A 19,859-nucleotide genomic window follows, 5' to 3' on the forward strand; every position below is an offset into this window, starting at 1 on the left:
AGTCAATCAGTGAAAATCGGGGCAGGATTAGTGCAATACTCCACTGCGGGTTTTGCGGAGGTAAGAGCAACAGAATCAGGCAGGAGTGGGCAAGTAGGAATCCTGACTGCAGGAACTGATGGCCAAATGGCCAGCAGAAAGACAGCAAATCTGCATCACTGTGACGGAATGCCAATTCAGATTGGAAGGCTATTAATATTTCTTTACTCCACTGCTGAATGTTTTTGGGATTAAGCGAGTGGGGAATCACAGGCATCAGATTCCCAACAAGAGAAAGCGCTGTTGAAGCAGTAGAGGGTTAGCCATTTCACTGCTGCTTGCCACAGGACAACACAAGGAGTTTATGAAGTTGCAGTCTGGGGTTGATCAAAGAGGAGCACAACATAAAAAAAGAGGTGATTATATTTTGTTAAAAATATGAATAATCTTACAACACCTTGGTACGGACAAGGTTAATGCTGTTCTTTCTGCACACGGTATAACTCAGCCTCTATAATTTTTTTTAATGGAGATCACAATGTTGGATAGATGAATGGAGCTATGCCAAGGGATTTGTCTGCAGGCACCAGAGACACCAGCAACCTTGAGAGCAGCAAAGGATCTATCTCCGCAACATGACTGGACAGTGGTGAAACTGCAGTCAGCTTTTATGTCTGCTTAGGAATTTCACCAAGTTCTAGAACCGCAGGCAGAATTCCTGCCTCTTGGATTAAAGGCACCCCAGAGATTTCTGAGCCCTACAAAGTAAATTTAAGAAATATACATAGGTGCTTTCTGCTCCTTTACAGACTGAGTGAGACCCCTCACCTCCCCCACTTGGAATACTCACATAGTTTGCCAAATATTTGTAATTCTTAGGATTTTTTTTTAAAAACTGCTCTACATTTTAGAGTCCCCCATCTCTCCCACCTGTATGGCTTCAATGCAAATACAAATCAATACACACGTGCAGAGTTGTGGATTATATTGTGTACTGGGGAAATTCACTGATGCTAAAACACAGAATTCACTTTGGACCTAAATCAATGGAGGGGGCTTTTCTATATTGGTAGAAGCTACAAACAGTGGAGGGCCAAATAGTCTTGGAGGTCCATGTACATTTACAGGATAGGATTTATAGGATCAAGAGAAACAAGAGTGTACTTTATACATAATCACTAAAATGCAATGAACAGCTACAAAATATAATTCAAAAGCTGAATGGAATGCTGGCTTTTCTAATAAAGAGCGAGAACACAATGGGCACTAGTACAGTTAAACAGTCTTGGTTCGACCATACCTGCTGTACAGTGAGCAGCTCAGCAAACTGCACTTTAAAGTGGCCAGGGAAGGTGCGCGCTGTAGATTTAATCAGGTCGATACAAGAACTCAGACTTTTTTTTCCTACTCATGGCATGCGGATTGAACTTTGTTGAGGATATTAGCATTTTTGTCCATCCTTAATTCATTGCAATTGTGGTGAGCCAGCTTCTTGAACCGCTGCAGTCCCTGTAGTACACCCAAAGTTACCAGAGAGTGTTCCAGGATTTTGATCCAGTGACAGTGAAGGAATGGTGATACATTTCTAAGTCAGGATGCTATGTGACTTGGGAGGAGAAGTGCAGCACGTGGTGTCCTCTTGTGCCTTCTGTCCTTGACCATTTATGTGGTGAAAATTGTGGGTTTAGGAGGTGTCGGTGAAGGGACTTGGCAAGTTGCTGCAGTGCATCTTGTAGATGGTACATACCGCTGCCACTATGCATCAGTGGTGAGGGGAGTGAATGTTTAAGGGGTGGATGGGGTGCTATTCAAACAGGCTATTTTATCCTGGATGGTGTTGAGCTTAAGTGATGTTGGAACTGACCATCCACGCTTGTGGAGAATACTTAACCACACTCCTGACTTGTGCCTTGTTGATGCTGGACAATTTTTGGGGAGTTGGGAGGTGAGTTGTTTGCTCCAGAATTCCCAACCTCTCCTGTATTTATATGGCTGGATCAATTGAGTTTCTGGTCAATGATAATGCTCAGGATCATTAAACGATAGATTTTCAGTGATTCAATTGATTTTAAGCAGGCGTACAATCTCAGTTTCTCTGTTCCATCGGAATCTTATAAGATCTATTTTACCAGAGATAAAAAGAGATCGGTTTAAAAACAAGATTATATGGTCACAATATTAGTTATGGCAAATAAAACACTTTAGCTACACCACCCTGTTTACTTTTTATTTATTCCAAACAATCACTACTTAATTATTCTTTACAAAGCTACCAATTAAAGGGTATGGCCACAGAAAACATGCAACTAATGATCAGTGCAAAACAAAACTTTGCAATTTTTAAAACTGATGGCTGGCAAGTCTTTTAATATAAGAACGCAAAAAATATCAAGGATTCTGACACTTGCATTTCTTTAAAGTAACACTTCATGGGCAGACCTTGTGAAGATGAAATCTGCTATTTTTCTGTGGTTTTGCTGGCATAATTGAAATTGATTCCTGTAAACACGGGAATGCTATAACATCCTTATTTGGACATGATTTTCAAAACAGTCTTCTCAACATTACCAGTTTGGTTTACTCCAAATCTGCCATCATGTCTGTAATACTCAGTGCTTAAATCAGTTACAGCCCCAAGGACTTCTCTCTCCTCTTCGCTACTAATCAATATACAGCAGAGGGCAAATGACAGTCTCTCACGATGGGTTTTAACAGCAAAGTATTTAACCTAAAGAATAATCAGATTTAACTCAAATGCTTTGGCTGGGAGAGGGCATTACCGTCTGGAGACACTGCCTCTCAACCTCGGGAAGAATCTACCAAGCAATATATGAAACTGTCAAAAAGAACATCACCATCTAAAATCTCAAAGCCATCCTCCTGATGTGACTACCAAGATGTACGTTTCCCCAAATATTTTTAAACAATAATTTTGAGCAATCTTAGGCCATAGAATCTGAACAGGTGTATAAGGAATATAGTAACAGGCCAAGGACAGCGCCTTGTGGGGCACCAGTGTTGATAATGATCATGGAGGAGGTGTTGTTGCCTATCCTTGCTGACTGTAGGACTGATCATAGAATCTCCATAGTGCAGAAAGAGGCCACTCAACCCATTGAGTTTGTACCAACAACAATCCCACCCATATCCTATCCCCAGAACCCCACCTATTAACCCTACCAATCCCTTTAATCTACAAAAGGGGCAATTTAACATGACCAATGCACCTAAGCTGTGCATCTTTGGACTGGGGGAGGAAACTGGAGTACCCAGAAGGAACTCACTCAGACATAAGAACATAACATAAGAAATAGGAGCAGGAGTAGGCCATCTGGCCCTTCGAGCCTGCCCCGCCATTCAATAAGATCATGGCTGATCTGAAGTGGCTCAGTTCCACTCTCCTGCTTTCTCCCCATAACACTTAATTCCCTTGTCTGTCAAAAGCCTATCTACCTGTGTCGTAAATATATTTAGCAAGGTAGCCTCCACCATTTCAACGGGCAGAGAATTCCAGAGATACACCACCCTTTGAGTGAAGAAGTTCCTCCTCAACTCCGATCTAAACTGCACCCCCCCTTATCTTGAGGCTGTGCCCTCTAGTCCTGCTGTCCTTTCTGAACGGGAAGAATCTCTCTACCTCTACCCTATCCATCCTTTTCATTATCTTATACGTCTCTATAAGATCCGCCCTCATCCTTCTAAACTCCAACGAGTACAGACCCAGTCTATTTAGTCTCTCTTCGTAGGCTAACCCCCTCATCTCCGGCATCAGCCTAGTGATCCTCCTCTGCACTCCCTCCAAGGTCAAAATATCCTTGAGCAAGTGCAGCGACCAAAACTGCACAGTACTCCAGCTGCGGCCTCACCAATGCCCTGTACAGTTGCAGCAAGACCTCCCTGCTTTTATATTCAATCCCCCTCGCTATAAAGACCAGCATCCCATTTGCCTTCTTGGTCACCTCATGGGTGGAGCGTGCAAACTCCCCACAGACACTGACCCAAGGTGGGAATTGAACCCAGATCATTGGTGCTGTGAGGCAACAGTGCTAATCACAACACACCGTACTGTTCAGGATCCTGTTGCAGAGGGAGGAGCTGAGCCCCAGGCCACGGAGTTTGAACATCAGGTTCATGGGAATAATGACATTGAAGGCTGAGCTGTAAATCAATAAATAAGAGTCTGGCATAGGTGTCTTTGTTATCCAGGGTTGAACGCAGGGCGAGGGAGATGGAATCCGTTGTGAGCCGGTTGTGGTGTAAGGTGAACTGGAAGGCCGGAATTGTTTTGTGCCAGGACTAACCTTTCAAATCACTTCATGACGGATGTTCCAACAATTGGATGATAGTCATTAAGGCATGCTGCCTGGCATTTCTTTGGTTTCGGGATGATGGTCATGTTCTTGAAGCAGATTGGGACGTCAGATTGTTGTAAAGAGAGGTTGAAGATGTCTGCAAATACCCCTGCCAACTGGTCCGTGCAGGATCTGAGTCCTTGTCCAGGTAGTCCTCCAGGCCAGTCACTTTCTGTGGATTGACCTTCGAGAAAGTTGCTCTGACATCTGCAACGGTGACCTCAGATACAGGTTCACCTAGGCTTCCAGGGTGGAAGACATGTTCTCGCTGACCTCTTGCTTAAAACAGGTGTAGAATGCATTGAGCTCATCAGGGAGGGGTGCTTTGGTGCCAGCAATTTTAATGCCTTCATCTTGTAGCCTGTTACGCCTTGCAGACCTTGCCATAATTGGCAGGGTCTATGTAGCCAGCCTGGGACTCAGCTTGGTCTGGTACTGTCTTTTGGCATCTTTTATGGATGTCCATATATCATATCTGGCTTTCTTGTATACGTCAGGATTGCCTGACTTGAATGCTTCAGACCTGGACTTCAGCAAGTAATGGATATCCCTGTTCATCCATGGTTTCCAGTTGGGAAGCACATGGATTTACTTCTACATGCTTACTAATGAAGTCAGTTACTGTAGTGGCATACTCATTCAGGCTGGTCGCAACTTCTTAAATACTGACTGGTCTGCTGACGCTATGCAGTCCTGTAGGAGACCATCTGATTCCTCAGACCAACACTGCATGACTTTCTTTGAGTGATTCTCCCATTTCAGTTTTTGCTTTAAGCCAGGAGTAGAAGCACAGCCTTGTGGTCTGATTTGTTTTTATTTGATTTGATTTACTGTTGTCACAAAGCATACCGTACAACGAGAAGAAGAGTGTAGAATGTAGTGTTACATTTATAACTAGGGTATAGAAAAAGATCAATTTAATACATTTAAGAGGCTGAAGGCAGCAGGGAAGAAGCTGTATTTGAGTTGGTTGGTACGTGACCTCAGACTTTTGTTTCTTTTTCCCGACAGAAGATGGAAGAGAATACGTCTGGGGTGCACAGGGTCCTTGATTATGCTGCTGCTTTTCCGAGGCAATGGGAAATGTAGACAGTGTCAGTGGATGAGAGGCTGGTTTGAGTGATGGACTGAGCCAAAGTGTGGGCAGGTGATAGAATGGTAGGAATGTTTGATATTTGTGTAATAGTGGTCTAGGATGTTTGGCTTCTGATGGAACAGGAGACGTGTTGGTGGTATCATGGTAGGACACGCTTGAGCTTGGCCTGATTCAAGTCCCTGGTCCCGATGAACAAGGCTTTGGGATGTCTTGTCTCAAGGCTATTTGTAATGATGTATATTTCGTCCAGTGTGATCTTAACATTCAAGTGGAGTGGGACGTAATCTGCTGTCAGGATAACAAAGGTGAACTCCTGCAGCTGGTAATAGGGGCAGCATTTTAGCATCAGTTATTCTAGGCTCGGGGAGCAGAAACTCGCTGGTGTTGCTATGTCTAGGCACCACAAGGTGTTGATCAGGAGGCAGACTCTACCTCCCCTAGTCTTGCCTGAGGCTGCTATATGGTGCATTTGGTGGATTAAGAAGCCCTCTGGTTGCAGGGCATAGTCCAGTGAAACAGCCTCTCAGTTCTCTTTGAAAAGTGAGTCTGGCTTTAAATTCATCTAGTTTGTTTCTGAGAGTGGACATTTGCCAGGAGTAAGCTAGGGAGGGGGGCCTTGGGACCACATTGTTTCACTCTTATCTGCAGGCCTCTGCATTTTCCACACTTCCTGGAATGACTGCCTCATTTCAGGCCTGGGAGGCGGTGAGCGTAGTATATGGTATTAAGGGTATAAGTGCATCCAATGATGTTCTTCTCTCTGGTCGGTGTGTGTGGATGCAGGATAGGCAATGACACCTCCTCCACGATCATCCTCAAAATTGGTGCCCCACAAGGCTGTGTCCTCAGCCCCTTACTATGCTCCTTATACACCTATGATTGTATGGCCAAGTTCCCTTCCAGCTCAATTTTAAAGTTTGCTGATGACACCGCTGTAATCGGACAGATCTCAAACAATGATGAGACAGAGTACAGGAATGAGATAGAGAATTTGGTGAACTGATGCGGCAACAATAATCTCTCCCTCAATGGCAACAAATTGAAAGAGATAGTCATCAATTTCAGAAACCATAGTGGAGGACAAGCTCCTGTCTACATCAATGGGGACGAAGTAGAAATGGTCAAGAGCTTCAAGTTTTTAGGTGTCCAGATTACCAATAACCACACGCCCCCGCCCTCCGCCCCACACCATGCCGACTCTATAGTTAAAAAAGCCCACCAATGCCTCTACTTTCTCAGAGGATTAAGGAAATTTGACATATCCACTACGACTCACTGATGTTTACAGATGCATCATAGAAAGCTTTCTGGTTATATCACAGTTTGGTATTGCTCCCCCTCTGCCCAAAACCACAAGAAGCTACAAAGGGTCATGAATGAAGTCCATCACTCAAGCCAGCCTCCCATCCATTGGCTCTCTCTACACTTCCCACTGCCTCAGAAAAGCAACAAGCATATCAAGGACTCCATACACCCTGGACATATTCTCTTCCACGTCCTTCTGGTCGGGAAAAAGACACAAAAGCCTGAGGATGTGTAACGACCAACTCAAGAACAGCTTCTTTCCTGCCACCATCAGACTTTTAAATGGGCCTACCTCGCATTAAGTTGATCTTTCTCTACACCTTAGTTATGACTAACACTATATTCCACACCATCTCCTTCTCTATGAATGGTATGCTCCATCTGTATAGTGCACAAGAAACAATACTTTTCACTGTATACCAATACATGTGACAATAATAAATCAAATCACAAATTTATTTTAGATTTTTGACTTGATAAAGTAGAGATCTGTTTGTAGCCAATTTGATGCAAAGCCAAGAGAATAAAATGCACCTCAAAATCAGAAGACTTGTTAGGAATGTGGTTGCTCAACTATTTGCAAGGTTCTGCAGCTGGCTGTAAATCAGCTTCCTTCCATTCTCTTGCTGTAGTTTCTGGATTGACATCAGCCAAGTAACATCCCAACTGTCCCAATTCCCAACTGATCCAAGAATCGTATTCAAGGCCAACATTAAATATTAACTGTCCAAATGCTTAAACAATTGACTGAAGTTTATTGATAGCCAACTGCTGAAGTCTATAACATGCATTATATATTATAAACATTATGCCTGAAAGATTAATCACCTACTCAACATAGATATACATATAATCTGATTTATATTAACAGTATAGATATATTTTACCATATGATCTACAAGCTTATCTTTAAAAATACCTTGGCAATTTCACTCTTAAAGAGTAAAATATCACTAACTCACATTTTTCCCTTTAGTCTTATATAAATACATTTGTAACAACACTAGCCTACATTGATTGCTCCCAATGGTCATAAGTAGAAACATCACAAGATTAGTTTGGGTTCTTTAACCCATCTGATTTCACGTTCCCCGAATTCTAACTCTACTATCAACACCTTTTCTCTGCCTCTACATTTTTATTCAACCAAGCGCATTGGGGTTATTTGCGAGCTCTTTTTTTAATTTCAAAAAAGTATTTTAGTTAGACTTGACATTCTTGTAAATGATGAATGAATTGAGCCAGTCACAATACATTAGCAACAAAAGAATAATAATGGAGGGCCGTGTGTACTGTGTGTCAAACTAAGGATAGGGTAACTAAAGGTTGAAGGACATTTTGCATACAGTGCTGCTAAGGTTGAAGATTCCACCTATATATCCAGGTTTCCTACCTCCTGTCCTTGCTTGATTTGAAGACAAAGCCTACACAGTTCTCTAACAAAAAGGCTCTGACAAAAATCAAAATTGTAATGTATTTGCAATTAATGTCAAACTGCCTGCACCAAACAAAACTGCTGAGATAGGCAAACATTGCAGTTACACCTGGACTGCGGCAGTGAGGCCCCTGCACCACATCTCCACCCAAGATGCCAAGGGGTGCACATCGATACAGCACAGATACAGCATGCACATCCCAATCACCCACTAGTCCTAAAGGGCTGGAAGCTCCTGTGGTTGTTGCAGTTTGGAGAGGGTTTATGATTTAGAATTATGGAATTCCTACGGTGCAGAAGGAGGCCATTCTAACAAATGAGTCTGCACAACTCTCTGAAAGAGCATCCACCCGGGCTTTCCCCTCCGCCCTACCCTCGTAACCCTGCGCATTTACCATGGCACATCTTTGGATTGTGGGAGAACACAGGAGCACCTGGAGGAAATCCACACAGACATGGAGAGAAAGTGCAACTCCACACAGACGGTCACCCAATTTTGGAATTGAACCCAGGTACCTGGTGCTGAGGGGCAGCAGAGCTAATCTCTGTGCCACTGTGTAAAAAGGTTTTTAAGAAAAAGGCAACTTTTTGTAAGTTATTTGTTTAAGGGTCCATAAGCCTCATCTCTCTGGGTAGACAATATCTAAGCTGCGTCCCACTAAGGTGAGGGAAGCAGGAATGATCAGCAGATAATGTTAGGGGACAACTGTGCTTCTGGCCCAGAGAAAACCCTTTGAAAATTGTGAGTGAAGGCCATAACCCCACTTACCCTGAGCTCAATCCATTTATTATGCCTTAGGCTGCACTCCGACCTGAGTTCAATAGAAATATGCCAAAAGAACCACACATTTATCAGCTTGTAGTCTGATGGTGTATTTATCTTTAACCATATGTTAAGGCTGCTGTCATTTGGTTTAACTTGCTGGATGGTATGCAGTGTGCCAACAACAACAATGAATTCATTACACAAGCTCAGAATCACGTGCATCCATCTACTTCCAAGTTAGGTTCATACCTCGCATTCATGGTGACAGACTTTCCCTGCTGTCAGAGAGCGTCTAGACAGGGCAGCCAAGCAAAAAGAAACAGCAGGTCTATTTAAAACTCAGTGTGCCTTTGGCCAGAACAAAATAACTATTTACATCTGCTGCCAGTGGCAATTTGCCCCCAACTGGCAAAGAGGAAAAGCCTTTTGAGGTCCATCTTCACACCACAGCAGGAACACGACTATAATGCAATGCCATCACCCAAATTAGATTGTGTGAAGCTACACCTTTCTGATATACATGCAGCATGAACTTCAGTACCGTCACTGTTACTTAGTAACTGCCGTAATATCGAGTGAAGCCAAAACTTTAGAATAACGGTCCCTGTTCAGCTGAGATCTAACAGAATTTAGCAATAATGGACACTAAGGAACTGTAGATCTAAACTGATGTTGCAATTGACTTAGATCAAAAGTCACCCCCAGCAGGCAATCAGCCTCCTTTTATTTATTAACCCATGAAAGGGACACATGTTATTTATTATTCATGTGTGTTCATGCACGTGGGGCTTTTCTTTCATGCCCCCTTTTGTAGTGCAGATTAGTGTTAAAAGTAATCTAGATTTATCTGGTGCATTGACATGTAAAATTAGCAATTAGTTATTTCTTCGCACTGTCTTTCAGAGATCAGTAATGCCAGCTTAATCAATGTCTCCAGGGATCAATACAGACATTCTTCAGCATTTGTTTTCTCTCTTTAAGGTTAACAACACAAATTAAAATTATAGCAAGTGCATGAATCAGTGTATTTTTCATACAATGACTCTGAGGTGTGAAACTGTACCTGACGTGTGTGTTGTGTGGCACTAGGCAGTTAGAATAGACATATGCAGGTATCCTCAATCAAAGACAAGTATGACCACAAATAAACAATAATCAAACAGGTTAACTGGAACTTCGCAAATATTTGAGGAAAGCTTCCTCAATCTAAATTCTGAATTAAGATATAGTATTTTACGCAAAGGAGCAAAAAAAAAACATGATGCATTAGAGAATATGTCACTTAACTGTTATGAAATGATTTTAATCAAAAAACAGAATAGTTAATTCAAAATAGACTTGTTTCGAATGAAGTGCAGTAATACAAAAGTTGGGGAAAAGAATCCAGAAAAACTGTTAGTTGTTTTATAAATTTAACTAATCTATATATCAACAGAATGCCAAAAAATTCAGCATCGTAAATGCAGATCATATAAAAAGGATTACAAGTGGAGTGCGTGCAAAATTACACATACATTAGATTTTATACGCAAAAATTCCAAGTACTTGGTTGAGATGCTAACTAAAATTTGAGCATGCTTGCTTTCTATAAATTAGTTCATATTCTGTTGGTTTCTCCACTTTAATACAGAATAACATCCCATATATACAGTCAACAGAAGATCCTCAGTTTCTCGTGGATGCTCGACGTATGAACAATGCAAAGTACTCTTTACTCATTAGCTAATATTTATCAAAATAAAGTAGGTAACACAAGAACAGTGCTGCTGAACATACTCAAAAGTATTAGATGCCCAATCCTTTTGAGACCAAAGCCCAAACCTATTTTATCCACTTTCAGTTGTGTTGTAGAAATGTGCCATGCAAAGCATGCAATTGCTGACAATGCCAAAGAAACTTTGTTGGTAAACGGAAAAAAAGCCAAGCATAAGATACTGGAAAGATAAAGACAATAAAAATGGCAATGGAACACGAATAGCAAAGGCACTTACAGTTGTTCTAGAGAGACAAGTCCCTTAAATGCTTGCCTGTCAAGTGATTGGATTTCATTCTTGTACAAATAGCTGAAACAAGAAATAATCAGTAGTATTAGTGACTGGCCACCTACAGCACCAAACAGGCATATTGGCCATCTAATCAGATGCTGTCTGTTGGTGTGTATGCAAAGATAGCCATTTAAACAGGTGCTGAAATTTATATAGAAACACTAAACTTTAAAAGGAAATTCAATTCAATTTAGACAGTGGCCTTCTAATCTGATGTTAATGGACAACTGAGATAATGAGAAAAACTGCAAATGCTGGAAATCTGAAAATCAATACATAAAATCCAGGAAATCTACAGGCCTGTCAGCATCTGCAACGAAAAGCATAAAATTTAGACGAGGATTCGGCCATATGGACCATTCAGCCTACTCTGTCATTCAGTATCATGGCTGATCTTTTAAATCATTCTAATTTTCTTGTCCTATCCTTTGATTTTTATAGTACCAAAATATATCAATCTGAGCTCTGAAAATAATCAACTAAGCATCCCTCAGTGAAGAAATTTCTCTTCATCTCTGTTCCAAATAACCAAACCCTTATCCTGAGATATCCTGAGTTCTAGTCGCTCCAGCCAGGGAAAAACATTCAGAATTTACCCTGTCAAATACTCAAAAATGTTACATATTTCAGTGAGACTGCCTCTCACTCTTCTGAGCCCCAGAGAATATGGGCTCATTTCACTCCATCTTGACTAGACTCTCAACCATGGAATCAATCTAATAAATGTTTGCTGCCCCATCCTCCAAAGTGGATCCTTCCCCAGGTAAGGTGACCAAAGCTGTACAGTGCACCAGGAATAATCCCAACAAAGCCTGGTACAATTTCAACAATCCTTCCTTACTCATATACTCCACCTGACTTTCAATAAAGATCGACATAATATCTTTGCCATTCCAATTGCTTGCTATAGCTGCATGTTAACTTTGTGATTTGTGCGCAATAATGCCCAAATCCCACTGAATGCCAAAATTTCCCAATTTCTGACATTAAAAAGACTAGTTACAATTGTTCACGTGTGCACCATTCAGTTGAAATTTCCAGCATTTTATGCTTTATTTCCAGATCAATTATCTAATGCTTTTTTTCAAAAAACTGCAATTACTTTCCAGCTTAATCTGATGGCATGGCTGTGCTAAATCTTTTGCTTGATTCATACCTTATCAGGTTTATTGCATCTACATTTAACATAAAAAGGATGCTAAAAATAAAATATGCTGGGCAGAGTTAATAGAACAGGTGTTACCGACTTTACTACTGGACTTTTACAAACACCAACAAAATGGGAAAGGAGGGAAAAAAAACACTTTGGTTTAGTATGGCTTTTTGAGCAATTATCTAGACCACACCAAACAACTGATATAATGGCATGAAACAGGGAAAGCCATACAATAGCAGAAATAGAAAAATAGTAAGACAGTATGACCTGAATTTTCACCAAGTCAGGTTGACCGGGAGCCATGGCAGGCAGGTCCTGATTCCAGTAATCTTCTCCCCATTCCTGGGCTATGCAATTTTCAGGAGTGCCTTCCTATCAGGAGTCTGCGTTTGACACTCCCAGTTCGGCCCCATGGCGAAGTTATCTCCTACCCTTTCTCAACTGTCATGGCTTTGGTCATGTTTTTAGGTCCCTTAACAGGAGGCATGAACCCTAGTCTGCATGAGACAATCTTTTGAAAATTAAGTTCAAAAGGTCTTTCTCTTGCCCTGTGCCAAGCTCTTTCACTTGCAGTCTACACTTGAATTATCAGATTGGGATGTCAGCTTCACTGACTAAACTGGCATTTACTGTATGTCCCTAATTTCCTTCAAGAAGATGGTGGTGAGCTGCCTTCTTGAATGGGCAGTGCTGTTGGGGAGGGAGTTGCAGAATTTTGACCCTGCAACAGTGAAGAAATGGAAATTTATTTCTAAGTCAGGGTGATGAGGGAAACTTCTGGATGGTGGCGTTCCAATCTGTATGCTGCCCTTGCCCTTCTGGATGGCAGCAGTTATAGGTTTGGAAGGTGACATAAAAGGAGAGATGGTGAGTTCCTGCAGTGCATCTTCTAGGTGGTACACACTGCTGTCACTATTAGTTAGTGGTGGAGAGAGTGAATGTTGTGAAAAGGGTGCCAGTCAAGTGGGCTGCTTTGTCCTGGATGGTATTGAGCTGCTTGAGTGTAAGTTGAGAATATTCCATCACATTCCTGACTTATGCCTCATGGATGATGGACAGGCTTCGGGAAGCCGGGGAGTGAGTTAGAACATAAGAACATAAGAAATAGGAGCAGGAGTAGGCCATCCAGCCCTTCGAGCCTGCCCCGCCATTCAATAAGATCATGGCTGATCTGTCGCTGCTCAGTTCCACTTTCCCGCCCTCTCACCATAACCCTCAATCCCCTCTCCTATCAAAAACCCATCAACCCGCGTCTAAAAAAAAATTAGCGAGGCAGCCTCCACCACTTCAACGGGCAGAGAATTCCAGAGATTCACCACCCTTTGAGTGAAGAAGTTCCTCCTCAACTCCGTTCTAAACCGCCCCCCTTTTATCTTGAGGCTGTGCCCCCTAGTCCTACTGTCTTTTTTGAGCGGGAAGAGTCTTTCCACCTCTATCCTATCCATCCCATTCATCATCTTATACGTCTCAATGAGATCTCCCCTCATTCTTCTAAACTCTAATGAGTACAAGCCCAGTTTATTCAGCCTCTCCTCATAGCTCAACCCCCTCAACTCCGGTATCAGCCTAGTAAACCTCCTCTGCACTCCCTCCAAGGCCAAAATATCTTTGCGCAGGTGCGGCGCCCAAAACTGCACACAGTACTCCAGCTGCGGCCTCATCAATGCCCTATATAGCTGCAGCAAGACCTCCCTACTTTTATATTCAATCCCCCTCGCTATGAAGGCCAGCATCCCATTCGCCTTCCTGACCACCTGCAAGTTGGGTTTTTGTGACTCATGCACAAGGACCCCGAGGTCCCTCTGCACCGTCGCCTGCTGCAGTTTTTCGCCCCGTAAGTAATAGTCCTTCCTACCATTCTTCCTACCAAAGTGGACCACCTCGCACTTGCCAACATTAAATTCCATTTGCCATTTCCTGGCCCATTCGCCCAGCCTATCTAGATCCTTCTGCAGACTCTCCACACCCTCCGCACAATTTGCCGTTCCCCCAATCTTGGTGTCATCAGCAAATTTCGACACTCTACACTCGGTTCCCTCCTCCAGATCATCTATATAAATGGTAAAAAGCTGAGGCCCCAGCACCAACCCCTGGGGCACTCCACTAGTCACCATCCGCCAATCCGAATAGCACCCGTTGACCCCCACTCTCTGCCTCCTATTTGACAACCAATCCTCTATCCACGCTAACACCCTACCCCCAACTCCATGACACTCGACCTTCTGCAATAACCTCTTGTGAGGCACTTTGTCAAATGCCTTCTGAAAATCTAGAAAGACCACATCCACCGGCTCTCCTCTATCGACTGCCCTAGACACATCCTCATAGAACTCCAGTAAATTTATTAGTTATTAGTCTCTGACCTACTCTTGTAACCATAGTATGTATAGAGCTAGTCCAACTCAGTTTCTGGTCAATGGTTACCCCTAGGGTTTCAATAGGGTATTCAGTAATGGTAATGCCATTGAATATCAAGGAACGATGGTTGATGATAGCATTTTGACAATGGAGAAAACTCTGGAATTACACAAGGAAAAAAGACTAAGGTTATCTATTTTTAAAGATGGCCATTGATACCAAAGATGGTTAAGAATGTACAATTAGTCACTGATAGAACTGGCTATAGGGGTTTCTGTAACGAACAATAGAACCCCTCCCTGTGCTTCCAGACAAGGAACTTGTAAAACTATCCAAAGACTAAATACCATCTCCAGTAAGAACAAAGATACGAGGGCCACTCATATCCACGACTCTGGGTAGAATGGCCCAGGCAGGCTAGTACATGCCAGCCTTCACAGAATATACATACCTGAGGGTCAAAAACCTACTTGCTACTAGCCTGTGCTGCTGCTGCTCTCTGTGTGTGTGTGTGTGTGTGTGTGTGTGTGTGTGTGTGTGTGTGTGTGTGTGCGGTGACAAAAACAGCTGAAAGTTTGCTATACTGAAGAGAATACAAGGCAGGGCCCCTGCAAAAATAGCCAGATTTTGCAGGAACATCTGAACCTTCTCTCTCTTTCTGTGAAATCAGACAAACCAGCAGAAGGATCACAGCTGGAAAAGAACTGAAATTTCTACCAAACTACAGGACATGAACAGAAGAATCAACTGTTTGTCAGCAGGAGCCAACTATACGGAAAACAATCAGGGCAGACACAACACATCATCATCTACCCTTTGCAACTCAAGAACTGTTCCATATAACTTCTGAATATAATTATTGGACTCAACTCTTATCATGAATCCATATGAATGCAGATGTGTGTGTTTTACCATTTCTCCTTCCCTTTTGTTAGTTAATAAATTTACTCTATTTTAACTCAAAAAAGCCTGCAACAAATTGGTTCCATTTTAAACATAACTGTTGGGTCTGGACAATTATCGAAAGGAAAGAGAACCTTGTTAAATTAAACCTTTGTGACTACCAGTAGAGGTGGGTTGGATAAAGACTGCGAGGATACCAGATCAGAAACCCCAAGGTATAGTAAGTCAGACTAGATCCGAACAATTTGCTATTTTCGCAATGTGAGGATTAGATGTATTACTCCAGGTGCAATTCTATTGACATACTAGGAAACATATCAAAACAAAGTTTATTTAACAACATGGTTTAATTATAACACATGAATTAGCTTAACTTTTAACAATTGAACAATACTTAAGACAAGGTAAAATTCTTAACTGCTAACATCTCACGATGAGTCCCAATTCAAACAATATTCCTCTCATAGACCTAAACCCCCTCTTTAGAGAGGGGGGGAGAGAGAGAGAGAACGAGAACTGTTTCTCCTTACAGTCCAAGCAGGAACTAATTATATTTTAAATGAAACTTAAAACAGTATTCCTTTCCTGCAAGCTTAGTCCATCCCCTTACGCACCTGACTTTGTCCCTACAAATCAACCCAAATCAAAAATTCTACACTGAAATCGCCAGGGAGACCCAAGTAAACACAAATGCATTAACCCTGGTTAAAACAAACATCCCAGTCTAAAATGAGTGCTTAACCTCTGCTCCCAGCTATCAATTTAAAGGTTTTGTTCGAGTTAGACAAACCAGCACACTGCAAAACAGATCTGAATTCTAAACATACCCCTTACAGGAAACATGATGTACATATATTTCTTAAAGATATAAACACAAGACAGGGAGCCAGTCATCACTCTTCACCCAGGGCGGGGAAGGATCGGAAGATGAACTAGATTCAGAGACTTGAGACAGACCCACAATGCTCAGCTTAGTAACTACCCAGCAAGAGATTAAAACATGGTCTAACACCTGGGCACCTATAAAGCTTAACCCACCACCCCCTGACCTCTCCAACTACCCCAGAACAACACAACCTAAAAGTTCTGTTCTATCTACAAGATGCAGTATGTTCTATTTACAAGATGCATTGCAACAATTCACCAAAGATCCTTAGACAGTGCCTTCCAAACCATGACAACTTCCATCTAGAAGGACAAGAACAGCAGAGAGATGGGAACAGTACCACTTGCAAATTCCCCTCCAAGCCACTCACCATCCTGACTTGGAAATATATTGCTGTTCCTTTGCAGTCACTGGGTCAAAATCCTGGAATTCCCTCCCTAACAGCATTGTGGAGCAATCCACGGATGGACTGCAACGATTCAAGGCGGCAGCACACCACCACCTTCTCATGGGAAACTTGGGATGGGCAATAAATGCTGGCTCGCCAGCCAGCAATGCCCATGTCCCACAAATGAATAATAAAAGCTTTAGTACATTTATTTAACACAAGATTCAACCCAATATGATGCATACAGCTGTGCAATTCTTTACAAGACACAAGTGCCCCATTCTATTACAAGTTAATGCCTTGTCTGCAGTTTGTTGTGTATGAATGGCGGAGTCCATTTTGGAAGCACACATAGGAACACAGATCCAAAAAGTTGGTCTTAAGGAAACTGACAGTGCTGGAATTCAGAGATCAATGTCACTGGTTTGAGAAAGTAGCAGCAAAGACAAGGAGGCAACTGGGCAGGAGTAATAAACAAGATGAATAAATAGAGCATCAGAGAGAGAACAACAAAAATAAAAAGTTTTAAGTTTTGATTGGTTACAGAAGGGAGAGAATTGACTCAATAACAAAAACAGATAACAACAGCCAAGCAAGGACGCATGGTTAGAACTGCTGCCTCAACTCCAGGGACCCAGCTCCGATTCCAGCATTGGGTTACTGTCTCTGTGGAGTTTGCACATTCTCGTGTCTGCGTGGGTTCCCTCCCACAGTCCAAAGATGTGGGGGTTAGGTGGATTGGCCATGCTAATTTGTCTCTTAGTGTCCTTAACTGTTATGATTAGAAAGATTACTGGGGTAAATGCTGGGGTGCGGGGATAGGGTGGGAGATGGGCCTGAGTAAGACACTCTTTCGGAGAGTCGGTGCAGACTTGACGGGCTGAATGATCTCCTTCTGCACTGTAGGGATTCTAAAACAGTTACGACTATGAAAGTAATCACTGCATAGCTTGGAACGTGACAGAAATACTAATCCATTTGGAGAAAGAGCATCAGTTGGGTCAGGGACACAGACCAGTCACTTACGGACATGCACTAAAAGACTAAATCATACTAGGGAATGAAAAATATGTTAATCCATTGACTGAAGGAGGGAAAACATTTTCAATGCAGTTTGAAGGATGGGAAGAATCAGAGCACTTATAGTGCCTCTGCTTGACTTAATTATTTGAAGTTACGTTCGAAAATGAGGGGATTTCAAATTCATGGTTAAATTGCATTAACTGATATTACCTTAGTGTTGAACATTTCTGTAATAATGGAAACAGTTGTGAAGTTCTATTTCATAATTCTGCCTTCGTCTATAACAGTAACCGAACTGATACCCAGTCAGCAAATACTTGTTATTCTAATTCCAAATGATGTCATCCAATTATAATCTATTGCCAGTTATCAATCTTAATGCAATTTATCAATCAGTAGGATTGCGTTAGGACTGATAACTGGCAATAGATTATCATTGGATATGATTATCCAATGATAATCTATTGCCAGTTATCAATCTCAATGCAATCTACACACTTCAAGCATATGACGCATGAAATACAGGAACATTATGCAACTGCATTAATTGCCTTGGTGGGAAACTTTTGCAGAAATTCTAGCACAACATCTGAGCTCTTTGTGGTGTCAATATTTAGAAATGGCGCCTCCTGCTTTGGATGATACAACATTGCCTAAGAAATATGCTGTTATGTCTGGGGCTGTGCCTTTAGTATAGGATAAAATGGAGGCTTTTTGTGGCCTCTTTTAAAGTCTGCCTATCAACAAACCTGGATGGTGCAATTGTTAAAAGATTAAACAGAAACCCAGGTCATTTGCTGGTGTAAAGCATTCACATTTGAACTCAACTGCAGTAGCATCAGTGTTTACGGTAGTTAGACTACATTTGCATTTAAGACAATGGCAGCAGCATAAGTATTCACAGTGGTTAGGCTGCTAATCCCCAAGGAAGGTTCCAGGAAGGTATTCAGAATGTCAGGTTATAAATGGTTATACATTAAACTGTCCATTTAATTTCAAGATAAAATAGAGTCGGGGGTCAAAAGAACAGCCAATCAGCATTTCTAACTACATACAAGGCCCATATGATTTGTGTCAGCACGGAGATAAGGGTTTTAAGATGGGAGGGGTTTCCAAGATACTTTTGAAAGCTCTGAGACATAGGCAAGTTTGGGTCCAGTGCAAATGGAGCAGATAAATTCCAAAATCTCTATGATTAAAAAAAAAGCAGATGGGAGTTCGTGCTTGGATGGATAAGACTTAATTCATGAAAATTTGAAATCAGGCTGGAAGATACACCTAGTTTATGTTAGAAAAAGAATCACCAGGAAATACCCTTACCATTAAAGACAGTTCAAAACTACCTAAAAGCCACCAGGCCACAAAAGGAAAGGAAATCAACAAACTGTCAAGGGCCAAGAATCACTTTGGACTGGGTCCAGGAAATCCAAATGACTTCTCAGGAGACAGTGTAAAAAATACCCATGAAGTAGGTATTAACAGTTGTACTAAAAGTAAAAGGGGAAATTTATGCTCTATATATTGAAATATAGATTTCCTACAAAGCTAGCATACAGTAAATATTTCAAAACATCACATCTCAATGTATCATCCTTTCAACTATTAACTTAATGTTCAAATTGCTTTTCTTTTTAAAGTTATTGATCTCCATGAGATCAAAATAACAATTTTTTCAACGTGTCAATGAAACAAGTATTGTACATAATAATGCCTGATTACTGCCAACAAAAAACATTTGAGAAAAGGGAAAGCACAAAATTGTGAAACAAAAAAATTAAATCTTAGGTTCTAGTCATCAAATAAGAAGATACAATAGGCTTGATTTTGCTGGAAAGCTGACTACATTAATGAAATTCGCTTGTATTAATGTGCCAGCATAGTGGCAGAGAGAAAACATATGACTTATGAATCTCTAGGGCTTTTGGTCAATTCGTACTATTCCACCATTTGCTTCATACAAAGTCCACTGTATCTTGTAAATTTTAAGAATTTGCTGGATTTGTACATTAATCACCCACTGAATTTACATCAGAAAGTTAAGACTGGTAATTAAGAGTATATATATGAACAATGCAAAATTTTCCAATGCAAAATTTCCCAATACAAGTCAATCAATTTTTCTGGCCCAGAAAAGGAACAATGGCCCAAATCTCTGGTCTCCAGAGTG

At 41.6% G+C, this 19,859-nt stretch overlaps 1 protein-coding gene across 5 annotated transcripts in view; it reads right to left on the reverse strand.

Annotated features, from left to right (window-relative positions):
- pxdn (peroxidasin) overlaps positions 1-19,859 on the reverse strand; it is a 235,530-nt gene that overhangs the window by 82,304 nt on the left and 133,367 nt on the right. For 3 of the 5 annotated variants that reach the window (XR_013886990.1, XM_080192073.1, XM_080192071.1), the window contains exon 4: positions 10,925-10,996. The exons of the other annotated variants lie outside the window; for them this stretch is intronic. Coding sequence is in view for 2 of the 3 variants with exons in the window: in XM_080192073.1 (XP_080048199.1) it covers positions 10,925-10,996 (72 nt within the window). In the remaining variant the exon portion in view is untranslated. The remainder of the gene's footprint in view (positions 1-10,924; positions 10,997-19,859) is intronic. 5 annotated transcript variants of the gene reach the window in all.

This window comes from Carcharhinus amblyrhynchos, chromosome 7, assembly GCF_965287045.1.
Source record: "Carcharhinus amblyrhynchos chromosome 7, sCarAmb.v2.hapA, whole genome shotgun sequence".
Classification (NCBI taxonomy): Eukaryota; Metazoa; Chordata; class Chondrichthyes; order Carcharhiniformes; family Carcharhinidae; genus Carcharhinus; species Carcharhinus amblyrhynchos.